We start from the raw sequence: 22,475 nt of genomic DNA on the forward strand, positions 1-22,475 counted from the left end.
ATCCTTCAACTCCCTCAGTCCCTTCCTCTCTCACTCACCAGTGCCCCTCTCCACTTAGCAGCCGGAGGGACCTCAGTAAATTACAGATCTCATCATCGTGCAGCCTCCTGTCTGAGGGTCAAGTGCAAGCATGTACTGTCAGCTGTACTAAACTATACTCACCTGGGTCACTGCCACAAACCCAGCTCACAGCAGACCCTCTCCAGCTGTTTCCTCACCTGCCTTATCTCTCCTCTGAGACTGAGCAGAGAAATGTACAGGGGCATCACGGTACCTACTCTAGTGAGGAATGATGGCAAGTGTTCCGGAAGACACCCAAGTCAAAAAAAAAGATTAACGTCCTCTGCAACGATGTAAGGGAACACGAATTGAGAGGAAGAAAAGAATCAAGACTTCCAGTGACCTGACAAATCAAATCCCAACCGTCAGGCCCAACCTGTTGGCTGCTGGGTAAGAGCTTGGGATCTGAGCGCAGAACACAGAGAACACAGCCAGTGTCTGGAAAAAAGAAAAAAGTCAACTTTTAATTGTAACTGACCAATCTGTGTCTAGGAACGTCTCCAAACAACTGAACAAAAGAAACACGATAAAATTCTTCTACTGAAGAAACCAAAAGTTTTCACCAGCCCCAGTGTTTCTGAGCGTCAGGCCAAGAGCAGCCCATTCCTGAGGCTGACTCTGTTCCCTGTACTAGTTTCTCATCCCACGAGGAGGGTCAGGATGGGTGAAGGACTTATCCTCTCCTCCCATCATGCTAGGAACTCTTAGAAAGTCACTGGCGGGGGGGTGAGTCTTTCCTCCCGTCCTTTGTCCTGTCCCGTCCTAAGGGAAACGGAGACCCTCTGTGTGCCATGCAGAAAATCAGAGAAGGGGTGAGGCAGCCCCAGTACCCTCAGCCAACCTCCACCTGTCTACTCAGCTGGTTGTGCCCGGAGTAGAAATTAAAATGTGGACCAAAACCTCAGACGCCCCGTCATCTCCACAATGCAAGTCATATAGCAGAAGGCAAAATAAAACAGCCCTAATGGAAACCAGCTGCAGCTGGCCCTCAGAAGACGCGCTCGAACTCCGTCTGGTTGGTAGTGGCAGGATTGCGGCTCTGGTTGGTGGACTGCTGGGTTATCTGGCTGCCCTTTCGGCGTGGTGGCGCCAGGTACTCGAACATGGACGTCAGGTGTGTGGACAGCATGCCTTTGAGGTCTGAGGGCATGGGGTCGGACCAGAAGAAGTCGTGGTTGAGGGCATCATCGCTGTCGATGCGCTGTGCGGGATCCAGCACCAGCAACTTGTCAATGAGGTCCAGTGCGTAAGGGTCGCGCACGTAGGCCTTAAGCCTGTCCTTCACCTTCCGCTTCTGGCCCTTGGGCAGGTCCAGCTTCTCAAATAGCTCGTACTTGTCCACATTTGGCCACACCTGGGGGGGCGGGGACAGTGACAGAGAACAGAGTTAGTTCACGGGGTGTGTGGCTTATCTGTCGGCCATTTATTCAGATGCTCCTGAAGTACCTAAACTAAGACAACTTATCTACTCAGATGTTCCCCAGGCACCCCCGGAGGGAAAACTCAACTTTCCAAGGCGAGAAGGGCAGCAGCTACCATGTACTTAGCACATGTGCAGTGCCAGACTTTTTAAGAAAGTCACCCTGAGTATATGCAGTGACAACCTAATAGAAGCATTACTTTTGCTTTACACACACACACACACACAAAAACAGTTCTCAGATCAGCAGTTCGAATGGCTTGCTGATGGTCCCAGAATTAACTGGTAACAGAATTGAGACTTAAACACTCGCCATGTACTGCTCAAAAGCAGGCCCTTCCCCTCCACCGACCACATCTCCGAGGGGGAGCTTTGGGCCACTGCACTCTCCACTCCTCCCCGCCACAGAGGCTTCTGGGCCTCTGCACCCATGGGGACCGGGAGCCCACGCGGCTTGGCCACGCACCTCAGGGGTGATGGAGCCACAGAGCTGGCTGATGAGGGCAAGCTGGTGCTGCTCGGTGTTGCCCTGCATGATAGGGCTGCGGGTCCACATCTCTGCCATGATGCACCCAGCGCCCCACAGGTCAATGGGGGGGCCGTAGTCCCGCTCCCCTGGGAAGAAGAGCGCACCAGGAGGGCCCCTTGAGCCCAAGGGCCTCCTGAGATGCAATGCCCCAGGGCCGACAGCTCAGGAAGCCACGGCAGTGAGGGGCTGGGGTTGGGCAGGTGCCTGGCCCCTGCCCCCCTCTGCCCGCTCGGGGGTCCTCACCGAGCAACAGCTCCGGGGGCCGGTACCAGAGCGTCACCACACGGTTGGTGTAGCGGTTGGGCTGGCTGTTCTTGGCCAGGCTGAAGGCCCGGGCCAGCCCAAAATCTGCCAGCTTCAGGACCCCATCACGGGTGATGAGCACATTAGCTGCTTTCATGTCCCTGTGCAGGATCTGCAGGAAAGACAGGAGTGCAGGCTCAGCCAGGCTCCCCTGGATCCTCTGGCTACAACCACCCCACAGTGGGAGCAAAGGCCTTAGTCTCTCTCTCCTCCGCCGGCCCCTACCTTGTTTCTGTGGATGTAGTACAGGCCATTGAGCAGCATCTGCATGACCTTCTTGATCTCAGACAGTGTGAACTTGACTAAGACATTACTCAGCAGCCCAGCAAGGTCATGCTCGCAGAAGTCAAACACAAGGTATATACTGCCCTTGCAACGGTTATAGGGAGATGCTGAGATGGAAAGAATTGGGGTGAAGGACAGGAAGAAGAGTCAAAAATCCCATATGCAACCCATTTCCCCATAACCAGCTCCTACTCCCTCTGATCCGTGGACCACCCATGTCCTCCAGAGCATCCATTTATTCATTCCTTCGCTGGCAAAATATATGTTGAATGCTTCCCTGGGCCCGGTGGTGTGGTAGGCCCTGGGGAAGAACCAGCTACAACGAGAGAGAACCAAAGAAAGCAATCACCACTGCCTAAGAAGAAGCATTTTAAGGCCCTCCAGTTCTAACTTTACAAACAAAACCTTAGGCTATAAGCCCCATTTTCTCCATCTAAAAACGAAGGACGAGATCCAAACATACCTTTGGTTCGACAGATCTCAATCAAGTTGACCACATTCTCATGTTTCAGAAGTTGGAGAATCTTGATTTCCCGTAGGGCTGTGATGGGAAACTGGGGGGAAAAAAGACGATAAGAGGTCAAAAGTGAGTCAGAGAGCTGCGGGCCAAGGAACTGGTCCTGGGGTCTCTACTAAGGCATACAGATTGAAAGACAGAGTTAAGAACATGGGCTCTGATATAAGCTCACTCAGATCCCTTATCTGTAAAAGGGGTATGATAATAGCATGCACACCTCAAAGAGCTGGTTTGAGACAATGAACTTAATACCCTTATTTTACACAAATTCTTTACTATTTATCACTATATACGCTATTGTTTCCTGCTATTTTCATGTGTTAGCTCTATGCCTGTGTTTAACTTGCTCTGTGGTCACAAAAATAACCTTAAAACATCTTTGATGAGAACTTGGTTTCTGGGGAGTGGGATGAGAGCTAAGATTGGGTGGGATGCTCCTTTCCAACACACTTCTTTGAATATTACTCACTTTTTAAAGCCATATGCATACATTTTTTACATTAAACAAAATCATATACTAAAGAAAACAATTTTTAAAGCTTCTAAACTCTGAACCAAAGTGCATGCAGTGCAAGCATGAGCTCCCCCTCCTGGACTCAGCCCTACTTAAACAAATGTTTAAGATATTTTAATTAAAAGACTTAATTTCGAGGCCAAATTCCCTGAAATGTGCCAATTTCCGAAACTACTAACAAAAATTCAACCTCAGCAGGAGACTCCTGGAAAAAGCAGGCTGGAAACCCAAACCCGCTGCTCTGTGATGCTGGCGGGCCGCACTTACCCCCTCCTTCTCGTTCTCCATCAGCACCTTCTTCAGGGCCACCTTCTGGCCGGTCTTGCGATGCTTGGCCTTAAACACCTCCCTGCAGGCCGAGAGGGGACACTGAGGGCTGATGAGGCAGTTTCCGCAGGGCTCGCCCCTCCCCCACGAGAGGAAGTGTGGCAGGGACAGGGAGACTCCCGGGCGGGGCTCGGCCGGGCACCCGGCACTCGGCCACCTCACCGGCCTGGGTCTCCGGCCCCTTGCCGGGCCTCCGCTTCCCTCCCTCAGTCCCCCCTCTTTACCCAAGCGCCTTCCGGAGGTCCCGCTTTCCTCCCCAGTTCCTCTCTGCAACCCCTCGCCGTCCCACACCCCAGGCCTCAGGCTCCTCCCCGCCAGGCCCCGGCGGGATGCGGCCCGGCCTTGCGAGACCAGGGGGCATGCCCGGGACTCAGCGGCTTCCCAGCCAACTCGGGCCCAGCTCCCGACGCTCCCACGTCGGCCCTGGGGAGTGCTGGCCCCGGGGCCCCAGTCCCTCGGGGCCCAGTCTTACCCAAAGGTGCCTTGGCCGATTTTGGCGAGCTTCTCATATTTGGACACCTCATCACAAAAGGGGCACTCCACTGAGTCGTACTGCTTTGCCATGGCCGCCTCCAGCGCGCCGCCACCACCTCCAGCCACCGCCGCCGCTCCCACTCCTGGACCTGCTGCTGTGCTCCAGGCCCCTCCGCGGCCGCGCCACTTCCGCCTCCACGGCCACTTCCGGCCTCGCGGCACAGACCCCGCCTCTTCCGCCCGCCGCCCGCCGCCGGGCCCCCTGGGACTTGTAGTTCCCGGGAGGCTAGAGGGAGCTGGAGCTGCAGAGGCGCCGCCGCCGCCACTGCCGGCAACGGCCCCGATCGGGGGCGCGGGGAGCCGGGGCGCCGAAGCTGGGGCTCTGAGCGGTGCGTCCCGCTGCATTGGCCCGGGCCGCCGCTGCTGCCGAAGCTGCTTGCCGCTCTGGCGCCCGATCCGGGGCCAGCCGCAGTGCCCTGCTCCTCCTCCTCCGACGGCACCGCCTCCGCCGGGCTGCGCGGGGCGGCGAGCGGAGGGGCGGTCCCCGAGCCGCGGCCTGGGGGATCCCTGGCCGGGCCCCGGCTCGGGGCGTCCGGGTTAGGGGGCGAGGCAGAAAGAGCCGACGAGGAGGCGGCCCGCGAGCCCCGAAGGGGGCGCGTTATAAAGGGGGAGGTGCCCTGGCCTCGCCCTCCCTTCTCCCTCTACCCGCCCCCTCCCTCCCACCCTCCGCGGCCGCACCTGCCGCCGCCGCCGCTGTCGCCGCCCGCCCGCCCGCTGTCCGCCGGCCGCCCTCGGCGCGTCACCGCCTGCGGCCCCTCCCCCGCTTTCGGAGGTGGGGCTCCGCGCCCGACACCTGGCTGCGAGGCGGCCCACCGCGTGCCTCAGTTTACCACCCCGGCAGGCTGTGACGGGGAGCCCCTTCTTTCACGGCTCGGAGTTACCCGCCAGAGGCGAAGGCGGGAGGCGCCAAGGGAGCGGCCTCCGGCCCTGGGAGGAGTGAACGGCCCCCGCCACCGCCCCCCCGGCCCCCGCCACCCGTCGTTGACATGGCAACCGACGGCCGCCAGGGGGCGCGGCGACACTGGAGGCGGCGAGCTAGCAACGCCCCGGCCTCGGGCCCTGTACCCCTGGTTCTCTGGGAGGCAGGAATAAGAATCACAGCGCCCCCACCCCATCCGTGCTGCGCCAGAGCCGGTTGGGCCCATGAAAATAGCTAACATTTACTGAGGACCCCCGTGTGCTCAAGAAGTGCTGGGCGCTCACGCTGAATCCTGGCAACAACCCCCGCAGTCAGGATCACTAACCCATTTTACAGAGAAGGACTCTGAGGCTCAGAGAGATGAGGTCATTTGCCCAAGGTCACACAGTGGCAAAGCTGGAACTTGGTCTCTCTGAACCTGCAGAGGATTCTTTTGACTCTGGCTATTTACAGTATGCTCAGGAGGATAGCAGTGGTGCTACCTGAGGTATGCTGTCCTCCTGCCAGGCACTAAGCTTCCCACTCACCACCGTCCCCCTCCTGACCATACACTTCCCCACATCCCCATGCTGCCTATGCCTTTCCCAGCATCTTCTTGGTATCTTCCTAGCGCTAGGAGCCTCCATTTCTTCCTCTAGCTCTGCCCAATGACCAGCCGCTAGCAGAGTTGTCTTTTCTATGTTCTTCAATCTGCCCCCTTCTTTACAGCTCTCTGCAGATGTATCCTGAATCCTGGCCACCCCAGTCCAGCCTTTCCATCTGTCTTTCTCACAGCACCCACCAGATTATTCTGAAGTGAGGTCTGCATGTATTTCCCACCTTCAAACCCTCCACTGTCTGGTGACATTCAAGGCTCTTTGTAACTCACCTCCCCAGGTCTATGGCCACACAAATCTCTCTTCCACTTCCTAACTCCTTAAGCTTTCCTGTCTTCAGGGCTGTGCTCTACAGTCCTCTCCCACCACCCTTCCCCTGACCGAATACCCTTTCTGCCTTCAGAAAGCTCAGGGTTGCTCCCCAGCTCTTACCCTATACTGCCTGGCCTTGAAACCTTCTTGTGACAGCCAGGAATGGGTTTGTTGATCCTGGTATCCCAAGAGGCCCTGTTCTGGGGCAAGGCCTTGCCAGGGAGGGCCTTAAGGATCCGTCCAAGGAGTGGGGAGGCCTCTCCTGAGGGCAGTGTGGAGCCTGTGAGGGTTTTAGGCAGTTGAGTGATGTGTCAGAGTGTGTTGGGCCAGCTTCACGGGTAACCTGTTGCAAACAGGGAACCCATTGGCTAATATGGGGGTGAGCGAGGGCAGGGAGGACAAAGATAATGATTATAGTAATTAACATTTATTGAAGAAAAATAAATGGGGCAAACCCTACACCTAGCACCATATGAGAATCATCTCAATTCTCACTCAACCCTGTGAGTGGGTACTATTTTCAACTCCGTTGTACACACTGGGTCAAATAGCTAGCCAGTGGCCAACTGGTATTTAAACCAGGTCTGTGTGGCATAAAGCCCAAACCCTTACCCATGTCAGGGCCTGGCCCATCCAGACTGGAGGTGGAGCCAGGGCAGAGCCGTGACACAGGCAAGTTGGCCTGGAGGTAGGATGGGAGGTGGAGGAAGGCAAAGTAGCAATGCGGGTCTGCCATGGGTCTACGTGGCTGCCACCCTCATACCTTCAGACCAGGGCCTGCTGCCTGTTTCCCACGACACCTCCTCTAAGCCACGTCCTGTGGGCAGAGACCTCAGCAGAGGTTCCGGTGCTATCATCACCTCCAACCTACTGTCCCTGGCCTGAACCCCGATATCCATCAGTCACTCCTACTTGGAGCCTTGAACCCTCAGCCCTCCCTGGGGAAGGAAGGCAGGCAAGGGGGGTCAGGAACCCTTCTGAAGGCTGCCACCCACTAAAACTGGCAAAACCCAGGCAGAAGTGAGAAGAAATTAGATCCCAGCCAGAAATAATTTCTCGCTAACTTTGACGTCTGTTTTGCTGGTTTCCTGCTTCCTGTGGACTGGCTAAGCTGGCAAGGTTGGGCATATGGCTGGTACTCACTAACTGTCTGCTGGCTGACCTACTGACCAGGCTCTGACAAGCCCTTAGTCCTGCTGCCATTTAACAGTTTGGGCAGTTGAGACACAGAGCAGGAAAGGGAGCCACTGGACAGCTTTTTGACCCTGGCCTGGACCCTCTGTTTCTACCCCAGAGCAGGAATGGGGTAGAGAAATGTGAACGGGAAGGAAGATAGGCTCCTGGGCTGGGCTGCTTTTGGCTGCTGGTGTGACCAGACAGACAAGGGGTCACTGCGTAGAGGGATACAGGACAGAATGGCTGCTGATGTCCATGGCCCTATAAAACCATGAAAGTTCTGCCCACACTGGCTGGGCACTGACTCTGTATCTGGCCTGTGTTGACATGTGTCATCATCCCCTGAAACTTGATAGCACCTCTTTTGGGAGGTGCTATTTTTGAGCCCAGGTTACAGAGCAGGAAACCGAGGATCTGAGAGGTGAGGTGGCCTGCCCAAAGCCACTCATCCAGGGAGCAGTGGAGGCGGGATTCAAAACCAGGTCTATTTTCAAAGTCCAGAGTCATTAACCATCATCCTATACTGCCCCCAATACCAGGCAACCAGGTCAACCCGGGGAAAAGCATCTATTGAGCACCTATGGTATAGCTGCTGATATGGTAGGTAAGGCATCCAGGAAGCTTGAGTTCTGTTTGGAACATATAAATAAAGACACAAATAAATGTAATAAGAATTATAACCTCAATAAAAATGTTTTTATTTCACTTTCACAAGATGGTGTGGAGGGATGTTGTATTTGCTCCATTCTACTAACCAGGGAAAAGAGGCTTGGAGAGGAGACATGACTCCCCACCCCACACACAGGTGGGGACTGAACTTGGGTTTGCCTGAGTCCAATGCCTTTGAAGTTTTAGGTCTCCAATTTCTGATACTACTTGGTGAAGCTTCAGGTGATTGAGTCATAGACTAGGGGAGAGGGGCAAGGAAAAGGGACAGAAATCAGAGTAGGGTTCCTGGGGGCACTGTGGCTTGGCCAGCCCTGGAGAGACTGGAAGGATGCAAAAGTTTGAGCCAGTGGAGGGGAGAGCAGCATTCTCGATGTGGGTCCAGCCCAAGCAAAGGCCTGGAGGCAGGGGAATGCTAGTTAGTGTGTTCAGGGCTGCGAAGCGTGGGCTGGGCAGGGCTGGCTTCCAGCACAGGCTGAGAAGGGCCTGTGGGACAGCCACCCGCCAGCAGTTTCCCAGCCACACTCCCAACGGCCACTTGAGGCAGCACAAAGAGGGCTCTGAGCTTGGCGGAGCTGCCACACTGAGCTCCATTCATTCTCCCAGCGACAGGGGCAATTCCGCTGGCACCCGGGCCAACGGCAAGACCAAGACCGGCCCTAGCGCTGATGAGGAGCCTCCGCCAAAGCAACAAGCCCACCCACCAAGGTTTTCCTGGCCTGAGCGGGTTTGTCCTTTTCCTGGCTCCCTCCTATTCCACAGCAACAACAGCCACTGCTTGCCGAGGCCCACTGCGTGCTAGCATTTACTTTTCATTCTCCCATCTTCATTTCACAGATGAGGAAACTGAGGCCCAGAGAAATTAGTCGCAGGATCACACAGCAAGTCAGGAGTAGGCTGGACTGGGAAGCCAGCACTGGCCGATGCCACAGCCCTGGAACTTAACCCTAGTTATGTTGGAACTGCGTCCTGAGAGAGAAGCTGGAGCGGGGGGACCCACCCTCTGCTTTCTGCTAGGGGCCCTCTCCATCTTCTGACATCAACCTGAGAGAGGAAAGGGCACTGGCCTGGGAGGACAGACACCTGGATGTCTTTTTCTCTAGTCTCTGCTCGCCCTTAGCCTCAGTTTCCTCATCTGTGAAGTAGGGACAGTACCAGAATTTGCCTCATAGGTCTGTTGTAAAGATTCAAATGGAGGATTGTGGAGGCTTCCAACCTTGTACCTGGCACATTGTCAGTGCTCGATAGCAAGAGCTAGAAATATACCTTCTTCTCCCAAGTTCGTGACTCAGAAATCCCTTACTTTCATTTGAGCCTTGAACACTGGTCTCATCCATGCCTATCTGCAAGCCAGGACCTTGCTCCCTTGGCCTCATGGGCTCTGTTCCTTTCCTTTTCAGGGCCCCTGTTCACCCTTACACCAAGAAGAAAGTTCATCCAGACTCTCCTCCCACCAAAGTGCATCACCTTGCTGACAGGGAGTTAGGGGAGGCCATGAATGTGGCAGTTAAAAACTCAGGCTCTGTAGCTGGACCAAGCAGGTTCCAACTCCAGGTGACTTAACTTTTTGGGGCCTCAGTTTCCACATCTCTAGAATGGGGACAAAAGTAAAATTATTTACCTCTTATGGCTAAGGACTGAGCTATGTGGCTGGAATGAAGTTGGCAGAAGATTTTAGTCATCATCATTATTTTTATAGAGGATACAAAAACCAGCTCCATCTGACCTTGGACTCCCTCCCTCTTAGGCCTGGTTGTCGGCCTGGAGGCCAGAATAATAATAAAATAATGCCAGAACCTCTGCAGGTTGACTGTGGACCTCATACCCATTTTAGAGGTTAGGTGACGGAGGCTTTGGAGGCAGAAGTACTTGTCTGCACTAGGATTTGAAGCCCCTGGTTTTGCTGCTGCACCAACCGGAGCAACTGCTGACACCCTCTGCAGGTGTTGGGGATGACCTGCTTGAGGGGAGGTTGCATTTCCTCATCTCTGTCCTGCTCACAAGAGTGTGCATACAAGGGAAGGTTGTAAGGTAGGGAAAGTACCAGGCTCCTGTTAAGGGACCCGGAAGGGAAAATTGTAACCCAATCTGTGCTACTGACCTATTGTGTGACCTGGGGCAATCCCTCTGTCTGTGCCTTGGTTTCCCCCTCAGTGTACAATGGGTGTGGTGGACCAAATTACTGCTGTGTCCCTGCTAAGTGACCACGCCTTGATAGGCACCAAATCTGTGCCAAGCTCTGTGCCAAGCATGGGACCCTGAGGGGTAGGCACTGCAAGCACCTCTGCTCACAGAGAGGAAACTGAGGCTCAGCGAGTGAGTTCTCCAGACCAAGATGACAAGGTGGCCAAGTGGCCAGCCAAGAGTTGAATTGGGTCTGAGTGGTCCCAGAACCCACAGGTCTGACTACAGACGCTCCTACCCCAGTTGCCAGTCTATCTCCAGGGTACCAAGGCTTGTAACAACTGCCCTGCATGCTGGCCTGACTTCCCGTACCCTCCCCTCTCACTGGCCAGCCCCCCTGATAGTTGCTGGAGGCCCTCGGTGGCCCCTGGCCCAGTGGGCTCCGTTCCCAGAGTCTGTGGTTTGTTCCCCAGACCTTCCAGGTCCCATGGGCTTGTGGTCCCCCTCCTTCCATCCCCCGCTGCTGAGGCCAAGGAGGCGACCCAGAGGGGCTGAGAATGGGGAGGCCCCACCCCCACCCCCTGTGAAGAGGGTGGGGTGGGTGGGGCTGTGGGAGTTTCACTGGTTTAAAAATAAACAGAGGAAGCCAGCAAGAGGGCTTGAGAAAGGGGAAGGGGAGGTGGGGAGGCACATCATTGTTGATGTCCAGAGCCTCAAGTGGCTACTTGCCTGCTGCCCTGGGGCTCTGCACAGCTCGCCAGGATGACAGAGGAGCCCAGAAAAGCCAGCAAAAAGTTCAGTGAGTGCGGGACTGCTGCCTGTGCTCGTCTCCATCCCTCCAACTGTCTGTCTGGGCTTCTGGCTGCATCTGTTTCTCTGTTCCCCTGTGCCTTTTCTGTTTTTCTTTCTGTCCATTGCTGTTTCTCTCCGGAGCTCTCTGCTTCTGAATTTCCATGTTGCTGTGTCGCCAACACCCTGGCCCAGTCTCTCTCTCTCTGTCCCCTCAGATGGCTTGACTCCATCTCCTTGCTTCTCTTGTCCCTGTCTCTTTGCCCATCTCTGTTTCTCTGTCTTTCCCCACCCCGCCTCTCGGTCTTTCCATCTCTCCCCATCTCTAGCTTTGTCTAACCTCAGGGCTGGGCAGGGAGAGATCTCCTTCCTCTGCCCTCTCTCCCCTCCCCAGCCTGGGTCCACACTGATCTCAAGCTGGGAGTTACTGGGGCAGGGGGGATACCATGGGATGTTGTCCCATGTTCCTACAGCAGTGAGGCTGGGACCCAGCACCTGGGAAAGAGCCCAGAGCTACTAACCAGGCTCCTGGGCCAGGGGCCACACCCACCCTTCCCTCCACTTCCCCAGCTGGGTCTGCTCGTGGTCCAGTGAACTTCCACTGTCCCCTGAAACCTTTGATCTGACAGCACCAGGGAGGGAGGTAGGGGAGTAGAATACAGGGTTATGTCTACATTCTACAGATGGGAATACTGAGGCCCATAGAGGGCCAGAGACTTGCCTGAGGTCATATGGGACCACTGAGCTAGGCTAGAGTCTGCATCCCTGGACTCTAGGCCTCGGTTTCTCTCTGTGCCCCACTACTGCCTCTACCTCGAGTGCCCAGGAGACAAAACAAGTAATGCTGAGAAAAGAGGCAGCTGATGGTTATCCCTCTGGCCGTGGGCACAATTTCTACCCCAGGGGGCAGCTGTCTGAGCACATAGCATCAGCATTTTCTGACAGCATTTCTCAGGAGGCAGAGGTGAAGACCAGGTGAGGGTAAGCAGGACAGGGTGAGAAGATCTGACTCAGGAGTCCAGAGCCTGGGCCCTAGTCTAGGCTCAGCCATGGCCTTGCTGTGTGACCCTGGGCAAGTCCCTTCCCCTCTCTGGGCTTCCCGTTGATGGGGGATATCTTACCTATATTCCAAAGTGGTTGTGAGGACCCGAGGAGGTGGAGGTTGCCGGTAAAGTGAAAAATGCCAGTTTTTCTGTTTTGCTCATCTAGGGGCCATAGGGAAGGAAGTCAGAAGGTAGAGGCTGAGAGGAGGGATAGTCCTACAGCTGGGGGAGGAGAGGAGGGAGCTCACACACACTCCTGCGGAAGTGAGGAGATGGTATCACCCGAGCCCTGTCGCCTCAGTCCGATATGTGGGCTCAGCTGACAGGAAGCAGAGAACCGCAGAGTGGGACCCTCAGGCCCCCAACACCCCTTTACATTTCATTCCCCTTCCTATACACACACAGGTATCCACACCCATTCATACATGCTTCACCTATTGACTGTGTGACCTAGGGCGGTTCATTTCACTGTTCTGAACCTCAATTTTCTTATCTGGAAAATGGGGAGTTAAGCTTGGGGCATTGAGTTGTGCTGGGGATTCAGTGAGGTAATGTGTGCAACATGTTCGACAAATGCAGAGGTATTTGTCACAGTAATGATCACTGTTGTCATTGTCTTCATCGTCGTCACGACCTTATTGAGGGTAGTCTGTGTGCCAGGCACCCTGTTAAGCATGTTACTTACATGCTTTTCTTCAATCCTCCCATCGCCCATGAAAGGAAGTAGGCATTATAACTCGAACTTTACTGATGTGGTGAATGAGGCTCAGAGAGGTCAAGTGACTTGCTTAAGGTCACACATCCAGGATGTGAAAGAGCAGGGATTCAAGCCCAGGGCTGTATGATTCCATAGTGTTACATTACTTTCTGGGAATGTGATAATACTTAGAAGGGGTTTCAGCGAAGCCCTCCAACCTCCTTGAGGCCTCAGTCAGTGGTACTGGAAATATTCATTGTTATTGTTGTTGCTATCATTGTCATTAATTCCTTTTCCTCTGCTCCTCCTACCCCCGCCAGAGTTCTTCAAGTTCAAGGGCTTTGGGAGTCTCTCCAGCCTCTCCCGGTCCTTCACTCTGCGACGGTCCTCAGCCCACATAAGCCACCAATCCCATCTGGAGCCTGACACCTTTGAAGCCACGCAAGATGACATGGTGACAGTTCCCAAGAGTCCCCCAGCCTATGCCCGCTCAAGTGACATGTACAGCCATATGGGCACCATGCCTCGCCCCAACTTCAAGAGGGCTCGAGACCAAAAGGCTGGCCAGGAGGCTCAGGAGAGGGGTCCTGAGCCCCACCTGGTGCCCCAAAGTCTGCGAGACCCCCCAGGCTTGGAGGCAGTCAAGGAGGTGATTGTGCAGGCCGTTGCTCCCCTGGATGACATCCCAGCAGTGGGGCCCAGTCCTTCAGCAGTGGAGGCAGGCCCCACGAGAAAGCCTGAGGCCCCTAAGGTAGACGAGGAAGAGGAGAGCGCTCCCAGGGATGTGTCCTCAGGAAGGTAGGTGCCCCCAGGGGCAGGTGGAGTGGGACCTACAGGGATGGTGTTTCCAGCCTCCTGCCAATATACCCCTGGAGAGGATCCCCCAACACACACATCTGGGTTAAAAAGAAAAAGAAACATGTTAACCAAGTGCTTACTACAGACAAGGCTCTGTGCAAGGACTTTCACTTGTAATTAATTCTCAAAAAAAGAAAAAAAACTCAGTGAGGAGGTACTGTTATTATTTCCATATGACAGATTTGGAAACTAAGACTCAGAGAGGGGAAGTCATTTGCCCTAGGCAGATGGCACATCTAGATAATGACAAGGTTAGGATTCGAACTGATGTCCACCAGACTACGAAGCTATAGCCTCCAGCATAGGCCCTCAACTGCTGGTTGGGCCCTGACCTCCATCACTGGAGCCCTCCTCTGCTACCCCCCTTTTCCTCACCACTCAGGTCACCATGTTTAATCCTATTGGACAACACTGCTTCACCTGATCTAGAAAACTGTTTGTCAACTTGGTTATAGGGTGTATTTGTTTCCTAGGGCTGCCATAATAAAATCCCACCAAGTGGGTGGCTTATAAGAACAGAAGTTCATTGTCTCACAGTTCTGGAGGCTGAGAGTCCAAATCAGGGTATCAGCCATGTTGATTCCTTTGAGTGCTCTGAGAGGGAAACTGTTCCATGCCTCTCTCTTGGCTTCTGGTAGCTCCAGGTATTCCTTGGCTTGCAGTTGCAGCATCTCAAGGAGTCCTTCTTCTGTTTCCCTGTGTCTGTGTATCTTCTCTTTATAAGGACACCATTCCTATTGGATTAGGACCCCACTCCAATACGATCTCACGTTAACCTAACTGGTAATATCTTCCAAGACCATACTTCCAAACAAGATCTCATCTACAGGTACCAGAGGTTAGGACTTCACCATATCTTTTTGGAGGGACGCATTTCAATCCATAACATAGAGTGAGCTGAGTTCATGCAAAAACACAAATAACAGTGATGTGACAATAGCTCCCACTCAGTAAGCACTTTTACTGGGTATCAAAACAAATGTTATCTCACTGAAAACTCTGTAGAAGTTTCTATTAGCCCCATCTTACAGATGGGAAAACTGGGACTCAGCCGAGGTTGTAGAGCTGGGATTTTAGCTGGAATCTGCCTGCCTCCAGTGGCCTCACACTTATCTGTCTTCTAAGCCTAAGGCCATTTTCTTTATGCCTCTGGGAGACTCCTCACCCTTAACCAAAGCAATCATCCATGTTCTCAACCTGCAGAGGCAGAGCCTCTGACTAAATCAAACCAGTCAGAAGTGCCTGCTGAAATAAAGAGAAAAAACCCAGCTGAGCAAAAGTTAACTCTAGGGTAAATTCTGGGACCTTTCATGAGTGGCCTTCCCCTGAGACATCAAACAGCTTCTGAGTACTGGGCTGTAATCTAGTCTAGACCCCCGGTTCACTGGGGAGTGGAACCCTGTAAAGCTACACAGCGAAACCGGTTCAGTCTTTTCCTCTTACTGCCTGCATGACCTTGGACAAGGGTGTTCCCCTCTCAGAGCCTCAGTTTCCTCATCGGAAAAATGGGCATCATGATAGCACCTATCTCATAGGGTTATGGTGAGGATTCAAGGATAATATACCTTCGAAATCTCAGCACAGTGCCAAGCACACCGAAATGCTCAGTAAATGGAAATGCTTATGATTATGATTAATAAAACTAATGCTTTTCCTCCATACCTGGCTGCTCCAGGCTCCCTTCTCCCGCCAAACCCTCATAAATCTGGCTCATGCAGGTGTGGAGGAATAAGAATTGAGTGTTTAGAGGGGAGTGCCTGATGGGCCTGAGGGAGTCTGAGGTGCTCCGAAGTCTGGGATGTGCACTAGGAGCCTGGTCCCTCCCCGCCAGCAACGTTGACAGCCTGGGAGAGCTGGGCGCGGCGGGACGGGACGGAGGGGCGTGTCCTTTCCGCGGACTGTTTGGGAAGCCAGCGTTGGAGCGGGGCGGAGCGAGGCGGAGGTGTGGTGGTGTGTGCTGCGAAGGGCGTGGCTCCCCAGCTTCGGAAGCCGACAGACGGGTAGGGGGCGGAGCGAGACAGGAGGCGGAGACACGTGTTTGGGGCGCGGCTTTCTCTGCTGGAGTAGCGGGCGGTGGAGCGGAACCCGGCAGAGGGAGGAGGGGCGTGCTCGGAGGCGTGGTCTACAGGTCAGGCCCCGCCCCCGGGCCCTGCCTCACACTCCGCAGCTCGGAGGCCAGAGAAAGGCAGGAGCCGCCGGGCTGAGGACGTCCCGGTGTTTCGGGCGGCGACCACAGGGAAATCATGACTACAGTGGGCCGAAGATACCCGGCTCTGGGGCCTCGAGGGTGAGTGACTCAGCTGGGCCGGAGGAGGGCCGGCAGGGACATGAGTGTCTGAGGGGGAAATCTGACCCTCTAGGACAGCTGATGGTTAAGAGCTGTGGCTGCTAACCAAAAGGTCGGCAGTTCGAATCCGCCAGGCGCTCCTTGGAAGCTCTATGGGGCAGTTCTACTCTGTCCTATAGGGTCGCTATGGATCGGAATCGACTCGACGGCAACGGATTTGTTGGGTTTAGGACAGCTGAGGGAGCCCTGGTGGCTCAGTGGCTAAGTGCTTGTCTGCTAATCCAAAGGTCAGGGGTTCGAATCCGCCAGCCGCCCCCGCGGGAGAAAGTTGTGGCAGTTTGCTTCCTCCGTAAAGATTTACAGACTTGGAAGCCCTATGGGGTGGTTCTGCTCTGTCCTATAGGGTAGCTATGAGTCAGAATCAACTGGACAGCAATGGGTTTGGGAGGACAGCTGACAAACCGAGGTACCAGTTTAGCATCAGGGACTTTTCTAAGCCACACTTCCTTGGCTTTAACTCTGTTCTGGCCTTGCCCTGGCACACACTGGGCATCAGCTCTTCTACTCACAACAGCCTTAGGAGGGAGGTACTATCATCATTCTCATTTTACAGATGAAGAAAGAGAGGTTTACATGCCCAATTTGGCACAGTAGGCATAGTGGTTAAGAGCTGGGCTACAACCAAAAGGTCAGCTGTTCCATTTTCCAATCCACCAGCCGCTCCTTGAAAACCCTATGGGGCAGTTCTACTCTGTCTTATAGGGTCACTATGAGTCAGAATCGACTCAACGACAATGGGTTTGGTTTTTTGGTTTTAATGAAAGTCAGAATCAGCTTTAATTCTGACTTCTAGGTCTATGCACTTAATGACTGGGCAACAGCAGGGTCGGGGTCTCTGAAAAGGGTAGTCTTTAGCAACCTTGAGAATGCCAAGCCTAGGACCCAACCCAAGCTTTTCTCCCCTTTTGGGCAGAGGCCCTGGTGGTTCTGGAAGTGCCTCTGGCATCAGGTCTGGCCTGGAGTTGACTGAGGAAATGGAGAGACTCTTCCCCACTCCCAGTCACCCCAAGTGTTCGGGAATCCTAGGGTGGTGGGGTTAGCAGACCAGATTAAGCCCTCTCCTGGTGTTCCTGGACTTAGTGTCTCACCTCCCCACAGGGCCAGGTAAGAGGCCAGGAGCCCGATCTTTCTTCCAGAAGCCCTGAACCTCAGTCCTGCACTCTGGAGTCAGGAGAGCTGCCTCATCTAGTGATCTCAGGCTAGTCCTGCTGCACCCTGGGCCTCAGTCTCCTCAGCATCCCAGATGGGTTGAAGATAGTCTCTGAGAATCCACCCGGTTTGGGGAAGAGGGCCTTTGAAGAACTGCCACTGAGCAAGAATAGGGTCTCCTTTCCTGTGGGTCCTGAGGGGTCATCCCAGTGGCTGCTCAGGGAGCAACCTAAGCTGGGGGAGATGATGTCATCCTCCCTACCCCCTGGAAAGCAGGGTGCACCTGGAGCAGGAGGAAGGAAGGGGAAGAGGTGAGGCTGCAGGAGTTTCCTGGTGCCCTGCTCCCTGTTGAGATCATGGGGGATGAGGAAGAGGAAGAAGGAGGGAGGAGGGGCCAACATCACAGGGATGAAGGGCCTTCAGCAACCAAATAGGAGAGTACCAGCCTAGCTGCCCCCTACCGCTCAAGCACCCTCAGCCTTCTGTAAGGAAATGGCAGATCCCAGAGAGCCACTGGCAGCCGTCTCCCCACTCCCTGCCACTCTATGTTACAGAGGAGGAAATGGAGGTGCAGAGAGGGAAGGGAGGCCTGCAAGTGGCTCCCCTAAAGGAATCAGCAGGCCAGAGCCTGCTCCAGAGATGATCTTGACCCCACTCACAGCCGGCCAGCCCACCTGGAGTGCACTGTCTAACACATGGTCCCTGCCAACTCCTTTACTCCTGTTTTACCAGTGAGGAAGCCAAGGCTCAGAGAGGGAAAGGGACTTTCCTGGGGTCACAGAGTGATTAAGTGCCAGTGCCTGGATTTGATCCCAGACCTGATCCACTTTCAAGCCCAAACTTTTAACCACAGGCCACATTTCACTTTCCTCATGTAAAAATCTTAAAGCTTTCTCTACCATTTCCTCAAATGACTCCCCATAACCCCCTGGAAAGGAGGTAATAAGAGCTCCATTTTACAGATGAACATACTGAGGTTTAGTGAAGTTGATGACTTGCTTCCTCTTATAGAGTTAGTGAATTAAAACTTCATTTTAATACCTACTGAGATGCAGCTATGCCCCCAGACACTGTTCTAGGCTCTGGGGAGACAGCAGTGAGCAAGGCAGACAAAACCCTGTCTTCGTGGAGTCCCCATTGCAGTGTGGAGAAGACAGATGTTAAGCAGGATAAGTGAGTTATGTAGTGGACTAGAAGGAAAGGGGGCTATTGAGAAAAATTAAAATTAAATGGAGGGATTGGTTGTGCAGGGGCAAGAGTGGCTAGTGGTGGCAACTTAGGAAAGTTAGCAAGGAAGAAAGTCTCAGTGAGAAAGTAACGTTTGGTCAAAGGAGATGAGGGAACAAATCCTCTTCCTATCTGGGAAAGGATGCACCAGGCTGAGGAATGGCATATGCAAAGGCCCTGAGGTAGGAGCATCTGTGGCAATTTTAAGGAACTGGAGAGACCACAGTAGCTGGAGAGAGCAAAAGGGGTAGGTGGGAGGCCAGGCCAGAGAGGAAATGGGTTCAGATAATGTAGGGCCTGGAAAGTCCCAGCAAGGACCTGGCTTTGATTCTGAGTGAGATGAGGGACCCGCTCTGACTTACATTTTAAGAGGACCTCTCCTTTTAGGAGGATCTGAACACAGCTCTGCCTTACTCCAAGATGCCTTGCCCAAGTGTCCTTTGCCTCTGACCCAGAGACCTAGGCCCCTCCCAAGGGGCTCTCTAGCTGTTCAAAAGGAAACTGAAACTTGGAGAAGGGGCACCATATAGGAGAGCTGGGGTACCTTGTGTTGCTTCTGCCCCAGCTCTGGTACCAGGCGCTGAGAACAGGCCAGGAGCTCCCCCCCACCCCCATTTTCTTCTGGAATGTTGATTCTGGTCCAAGAATTCCCAGCTCTCCTCAGAGTCCCACGACCCTCTCGCCCCATGGAGTGATGTCAGCTGTCAGGCATCTGGTAACGATTACCCACTAGGGGAGGGGGCTGTGGTGGGCCCAGCCTGTTCAGCCTCCTCAGGCTGCAGGCGGCTGGTCCTTGTCTTCCGAGGGGTCCTAGCTGCTCCTGGCTCTCATTTCCTGTGGAGACATTCTCACAGTCCCTGAAACCCCTGGATGCCTCAGGCTGTGGGAACTGGGCTGGCTTGGAAAGGATAGACTGCCCTCCCTCCCCAGTTGAAGCCACATATCCCCCCAAACTTCCAGGGGACCCTGTCTGCCAGATGCTGGACCTGTGTCCTTCACCTGTGTGTGGTGAGGGCTGGGGAGGACAGGAGTGGGATACACTAGGAGCTTAGAGGCCTACTGACTCTCTCTGTGACCTCCAGTAAGTCCCTTCTCCTCTCTTAGCCTCAGTTTTCCCATCTGTAAATTGGGGAAAGTAATGCACCAGCTTCACATGGCTGTTGTGAGGACTGGATGAGATGTGGCCTGTGGAGCATTTATCCTGGGTTTGGCCCAAGGAAGTCCAGCAAATAGGAGCTGCTCATGCTGTTATGACCACATCCAAGTTATAGCAGAGGAAACTGAGACCTAGTAAGGGGAACTTGCCCAGGATCACAAAGCTTCCTGCTTCCCAGTTGAGGGCTCTCACCAGAGTCCCAGAGGGTCTTTTCTCTGTTCCCCTCCACCCCAATTCCTCTTCCTGACATTGGTTCTGAACCCCTAGTCTAGTTGAAGTATTATTTTTCTCAGCCCTCCCCTCCTCAGATTCTTCTCCCCATCCCATTTTTCCGGGGAACCCGCACAGGCAAGGAACAGAGATGGAATTTGATGTTGGGCTAACCTGCTTCTAGTCTGAGCAGCTGTGTGCCCTCAGGCAATTTACAAGCCTCTGCTTTCTCCCCTGTGAAGTGGGGCTTCAAGATCACAGGCTTCAGTCAGTACTCAGCAAATGCTCTTCGCTGGCAGGTTTTGAGTCTCAGTTAGCACCTCTCGGGACTCAGAATCCCCAGCTTTGTCCTGGAAAGAACTGCCTAGTCTGTTTTCTCCTCATAGGATTAATGCCATTTCTTGAGCTCCTTCTGGCTAGCTCACTCCAGTCAGGAAAACTGAGGGCTTGGAATGGTGAAGAATGAGCAGGAATATCTCCGGGAAAATGGTGTCTCATTTTAGAGGGGGTGGCAGGGCAGGGGTTAAAGTTAAGAGCCTTCCAGCAGGGAGTCCCACATGCCCCAGGGCTGGGTATCTCTGGAGAGACAGGCTTTCCACCCTAGCTTTTCTGCCCAGGACCTTTAAGGACCAAGTAACTCAGGCGCCTGGTGCTTCTCTGCTGTGAGTGAGCGAAGGTCTGAATAAGGAGGGGAAGAAGCTTCAGCCCCAGGAGGAGCAGGATAAGAATCTTCTTGGGCAGAGGCCAGGGCAGCGAGGAAAACCCCACACAGGCTACGGAACCTTGTACCCCTCCTTCTTATATAATCCTTACAGCCCTTCTGTGGAGATAGTTATAATATGCCCATTTCACAGATGAGGAAGTTGAGCCTCAGAGAGGGGAAGGCAGGGGAAGGGCAGAGGGAGAGCTGAGAAGTAGGTGGCAGAGCTCTTTGCCACTCTGATGCCCCTGGGTTGGGGAGGTCGTCCATCAAAGCCCTATGACCAGACTCTGAGGTCCAAGGGAACAAACTGGGGAACAGATAGAGGATAGGCAGGCAGCAGGCCTCAACTCTTATGAGGAACGGCCAGGGTGGAACAAGATGGCAGCCTCTCCCTAACCTTTCTCCTCTAGGATTCCTGGGAGGAAGCTCACCCTTTCCTTCTGGGCCGGGATCAAGGCCTTGAAGGTGAAACTCAGATTTAAATGCATCTGGGGAAAGAAAGGCTAATGGGCTCTAATTACTGCTCATTAATCCAATTAATTAAGCTAGTGTATGCAATAAGTGGTATCAGTTATCAGAACAAATCAGTTAATACAGGCAATTAAAGGGGCTGGTTATTTAAATAATTAATGCAGCTGATTAAGAGGACTGATTTAGCTGAATTATCACTATTATTTACTAATTGATTTCACCATCAATATTGGAGAAGTGCCTTTTAAGTCCAGAAAATAAAGAATAAATAAATTGATTAATGGAGGTGAGTTTTTAAAAAATGGATGCTTCGATTTCTGGATTTGATCATCACAATGGAAGGGAGAGTTTTCTAGAAATCTCCAAGCAAACTGACTATTGAGGTCTGAAGATTGAATAGGAATTACTTCAGCCATAAAGGAGAGAGGAGATTCCAGGCAGTGGGAACAGCATGTGCAAAGGCCCAGAGGCTGAGGGAGCAGAATTCTGGAGGAAGTATAAGAAGGCAAGAATGCAAAGAAAGAGTGAAAGGAGAGAGGAGGGATGGCCAGCAGAGGTCCTCACAGGGGGCTGAGGACAAGAGGGCTAGACTTTGTTGTCAGGGCTTTTGGGGGCCACTATGGCATTCATTCATTCAAAAAGTATTTATTGGGTGCCTATTTTTTTTTATAGCAGGGCACTGGTAGTTCGGTGGTAGAACCCTTGCCTTCCACTTGGGAAACCTGGATTCAGTTCCCAGCCAACGCACATCCTGTACAACCACCACTTGTCTGTCGGTGGAGGCTTGTGTGTGCCTATGATGCTGAACAGGTTTTAGCAGAGTTTCCAGACAAGACAGACTAGGAAGAAAGGCCTGGTTATCTACTTTCAAAAATCCAATAAAAACCCTATGAATCACAACAGTCCAGTCCACAACCAATTATGGGGATGGCAGAGGACTGAGCAGCACTTTATTCTGTTGCGCATGGGGTCACCATGAATCAGGGACCAACTCCATGGTAGCAAACAACAACAACATTGCATGCCAGCACTGTCTAGACACGGGTCCCTGCCTCTCTGGAGCTGATGTTGTCATAATAGGAGATTGTTAATACATGAGAGGAGATACATGGCATGTCAGATGAAGTTCCAAAAAGAAAAATAAAATAAGGAAAGGACATAAGGAAAGTTGAGAAGGTCTCACTTTCAAATGGGGTGGCCAGGGAATGTATCAATGGGGACATTTTAATAAAGACCTGAAGGAGGGCAGGGATAACTGGAGGAAAAGTATTCCAGGCAGAGAGAACAGAAAGTGCAAAAGCCCTGAGGTGGAAAAAACAAAGTACAGCAAGAAGCCCAGCTTGACTGGAGCAGCGTGAATGAGGGGTAGTGTGGTTAGAGAGGTGGCGAGGGGCCAGTTTGTATGGGGCTGTTATGAGCGCTTTGACTTTTATTTACTCTGGGTGAAATTGGGGACCACCTCAGTGGGCTTTGAGCTGAGGAAAGATGTGATCTGACTTTTAACAAAACCTTTCTGGCTGCTGGACAGAGAACAAGTCACAAG

At 53.4% G+C, this 22,475-nt stretch overlaps 2 protein-coding genes across 3 annotated transcripts in view; one reads left to right on the forward strand and one right to left on the reverse strand.

Annotated features, from left to right (window-relative positions):
- Positions 1-497: 497 nt before the first annotated feature.
- On the reverse strand, positions 498-4,615 carry CDK9 (cyclin dependent kinase 9). The gene is made up of 7 exons (XM_003407712.4): positions 4,428-4,615; positions 3,896-3,977; positions 3,061-3,151; positions 2,538-2,704; positions 2,253-2,424; positions 1,947-2,095; positions 498-1,414 (listed from the first exon to the last, which is right to left on the reverse strand). Exons 1-7 carry the CDS (start codon positions 4,517-4,519, stop codon positions 1,049-1,051), a joined length of 1,119 nt encoding a protein of 372 aa, XP_003407760.1. The 5' UTR covers positions 4,520-4,615; the 3' UTR covers positions 498-1,048.
- A 6,310-nt stretch (positions 4,616-10,925) lies between these two features.
- SH2D3C (SH2 domain containing 3C) overlaps positions 10,926-22,475 on the forward strand; it is a 34,575-nt gene continuing 23,025 nt past the window's right edge. For both annotated transcript variants that reach the window (XM_003407713.4, XM_064291394.1), the window contains exons 1-2: positions 10,926-11,081; positions 13,132-13,609. In XM_003407713.4, coding sequence (XP_003407761.3) covers positions 11,045-11,081; positions 13,132-13,609 — 515 coding nt within the window. In that variant the 5' untranslated portion in view covers positions 10,926-11,044. The remainder of the gene's footprint in view (positions 11,082-13,131; positions 13,610-22,475) is intronic.

The sequence above is a fragment of the Loxodonta africana genome, chromosome 9 (assembly GCF_030014295.1).
Source record: "Loxodonta africana isolate mLoxAfr1 chromosome 9, mLoxAfr1.hap2, whole genome shotgun sequence".
NCBI lineage: Eukaryota > Metazoa > Chordata > Mammalia > Proboscidea > Elephantidae > Loxodonta > Loxodonta africana.

Bases quoted from the DNA above. Each gene is read 5' to 3' on its own strand.
- CDK9 (XM_003407712.4), bottom strand. From the start codon at position 4,519: ATGGCAAAGCAGTACGACTCAGTGGAGTGCCCCTTTTGTGATGAGGTG. The intron at 3,152-3,895 runs GTAAGTGCGGCC...TTTTCCCCCCAG, and splicing joins TGGAGAACGAGAAGGAGGGG to TTTCCCATCACAGCCCTACG. The intron at 2,425-2,537 runs GTAGGGGCCGGC...TCTTTCCTGCAG, and splicing joins ACTACATCCACAGAAACAAG to ATCCTGCACAGGGACATGAA.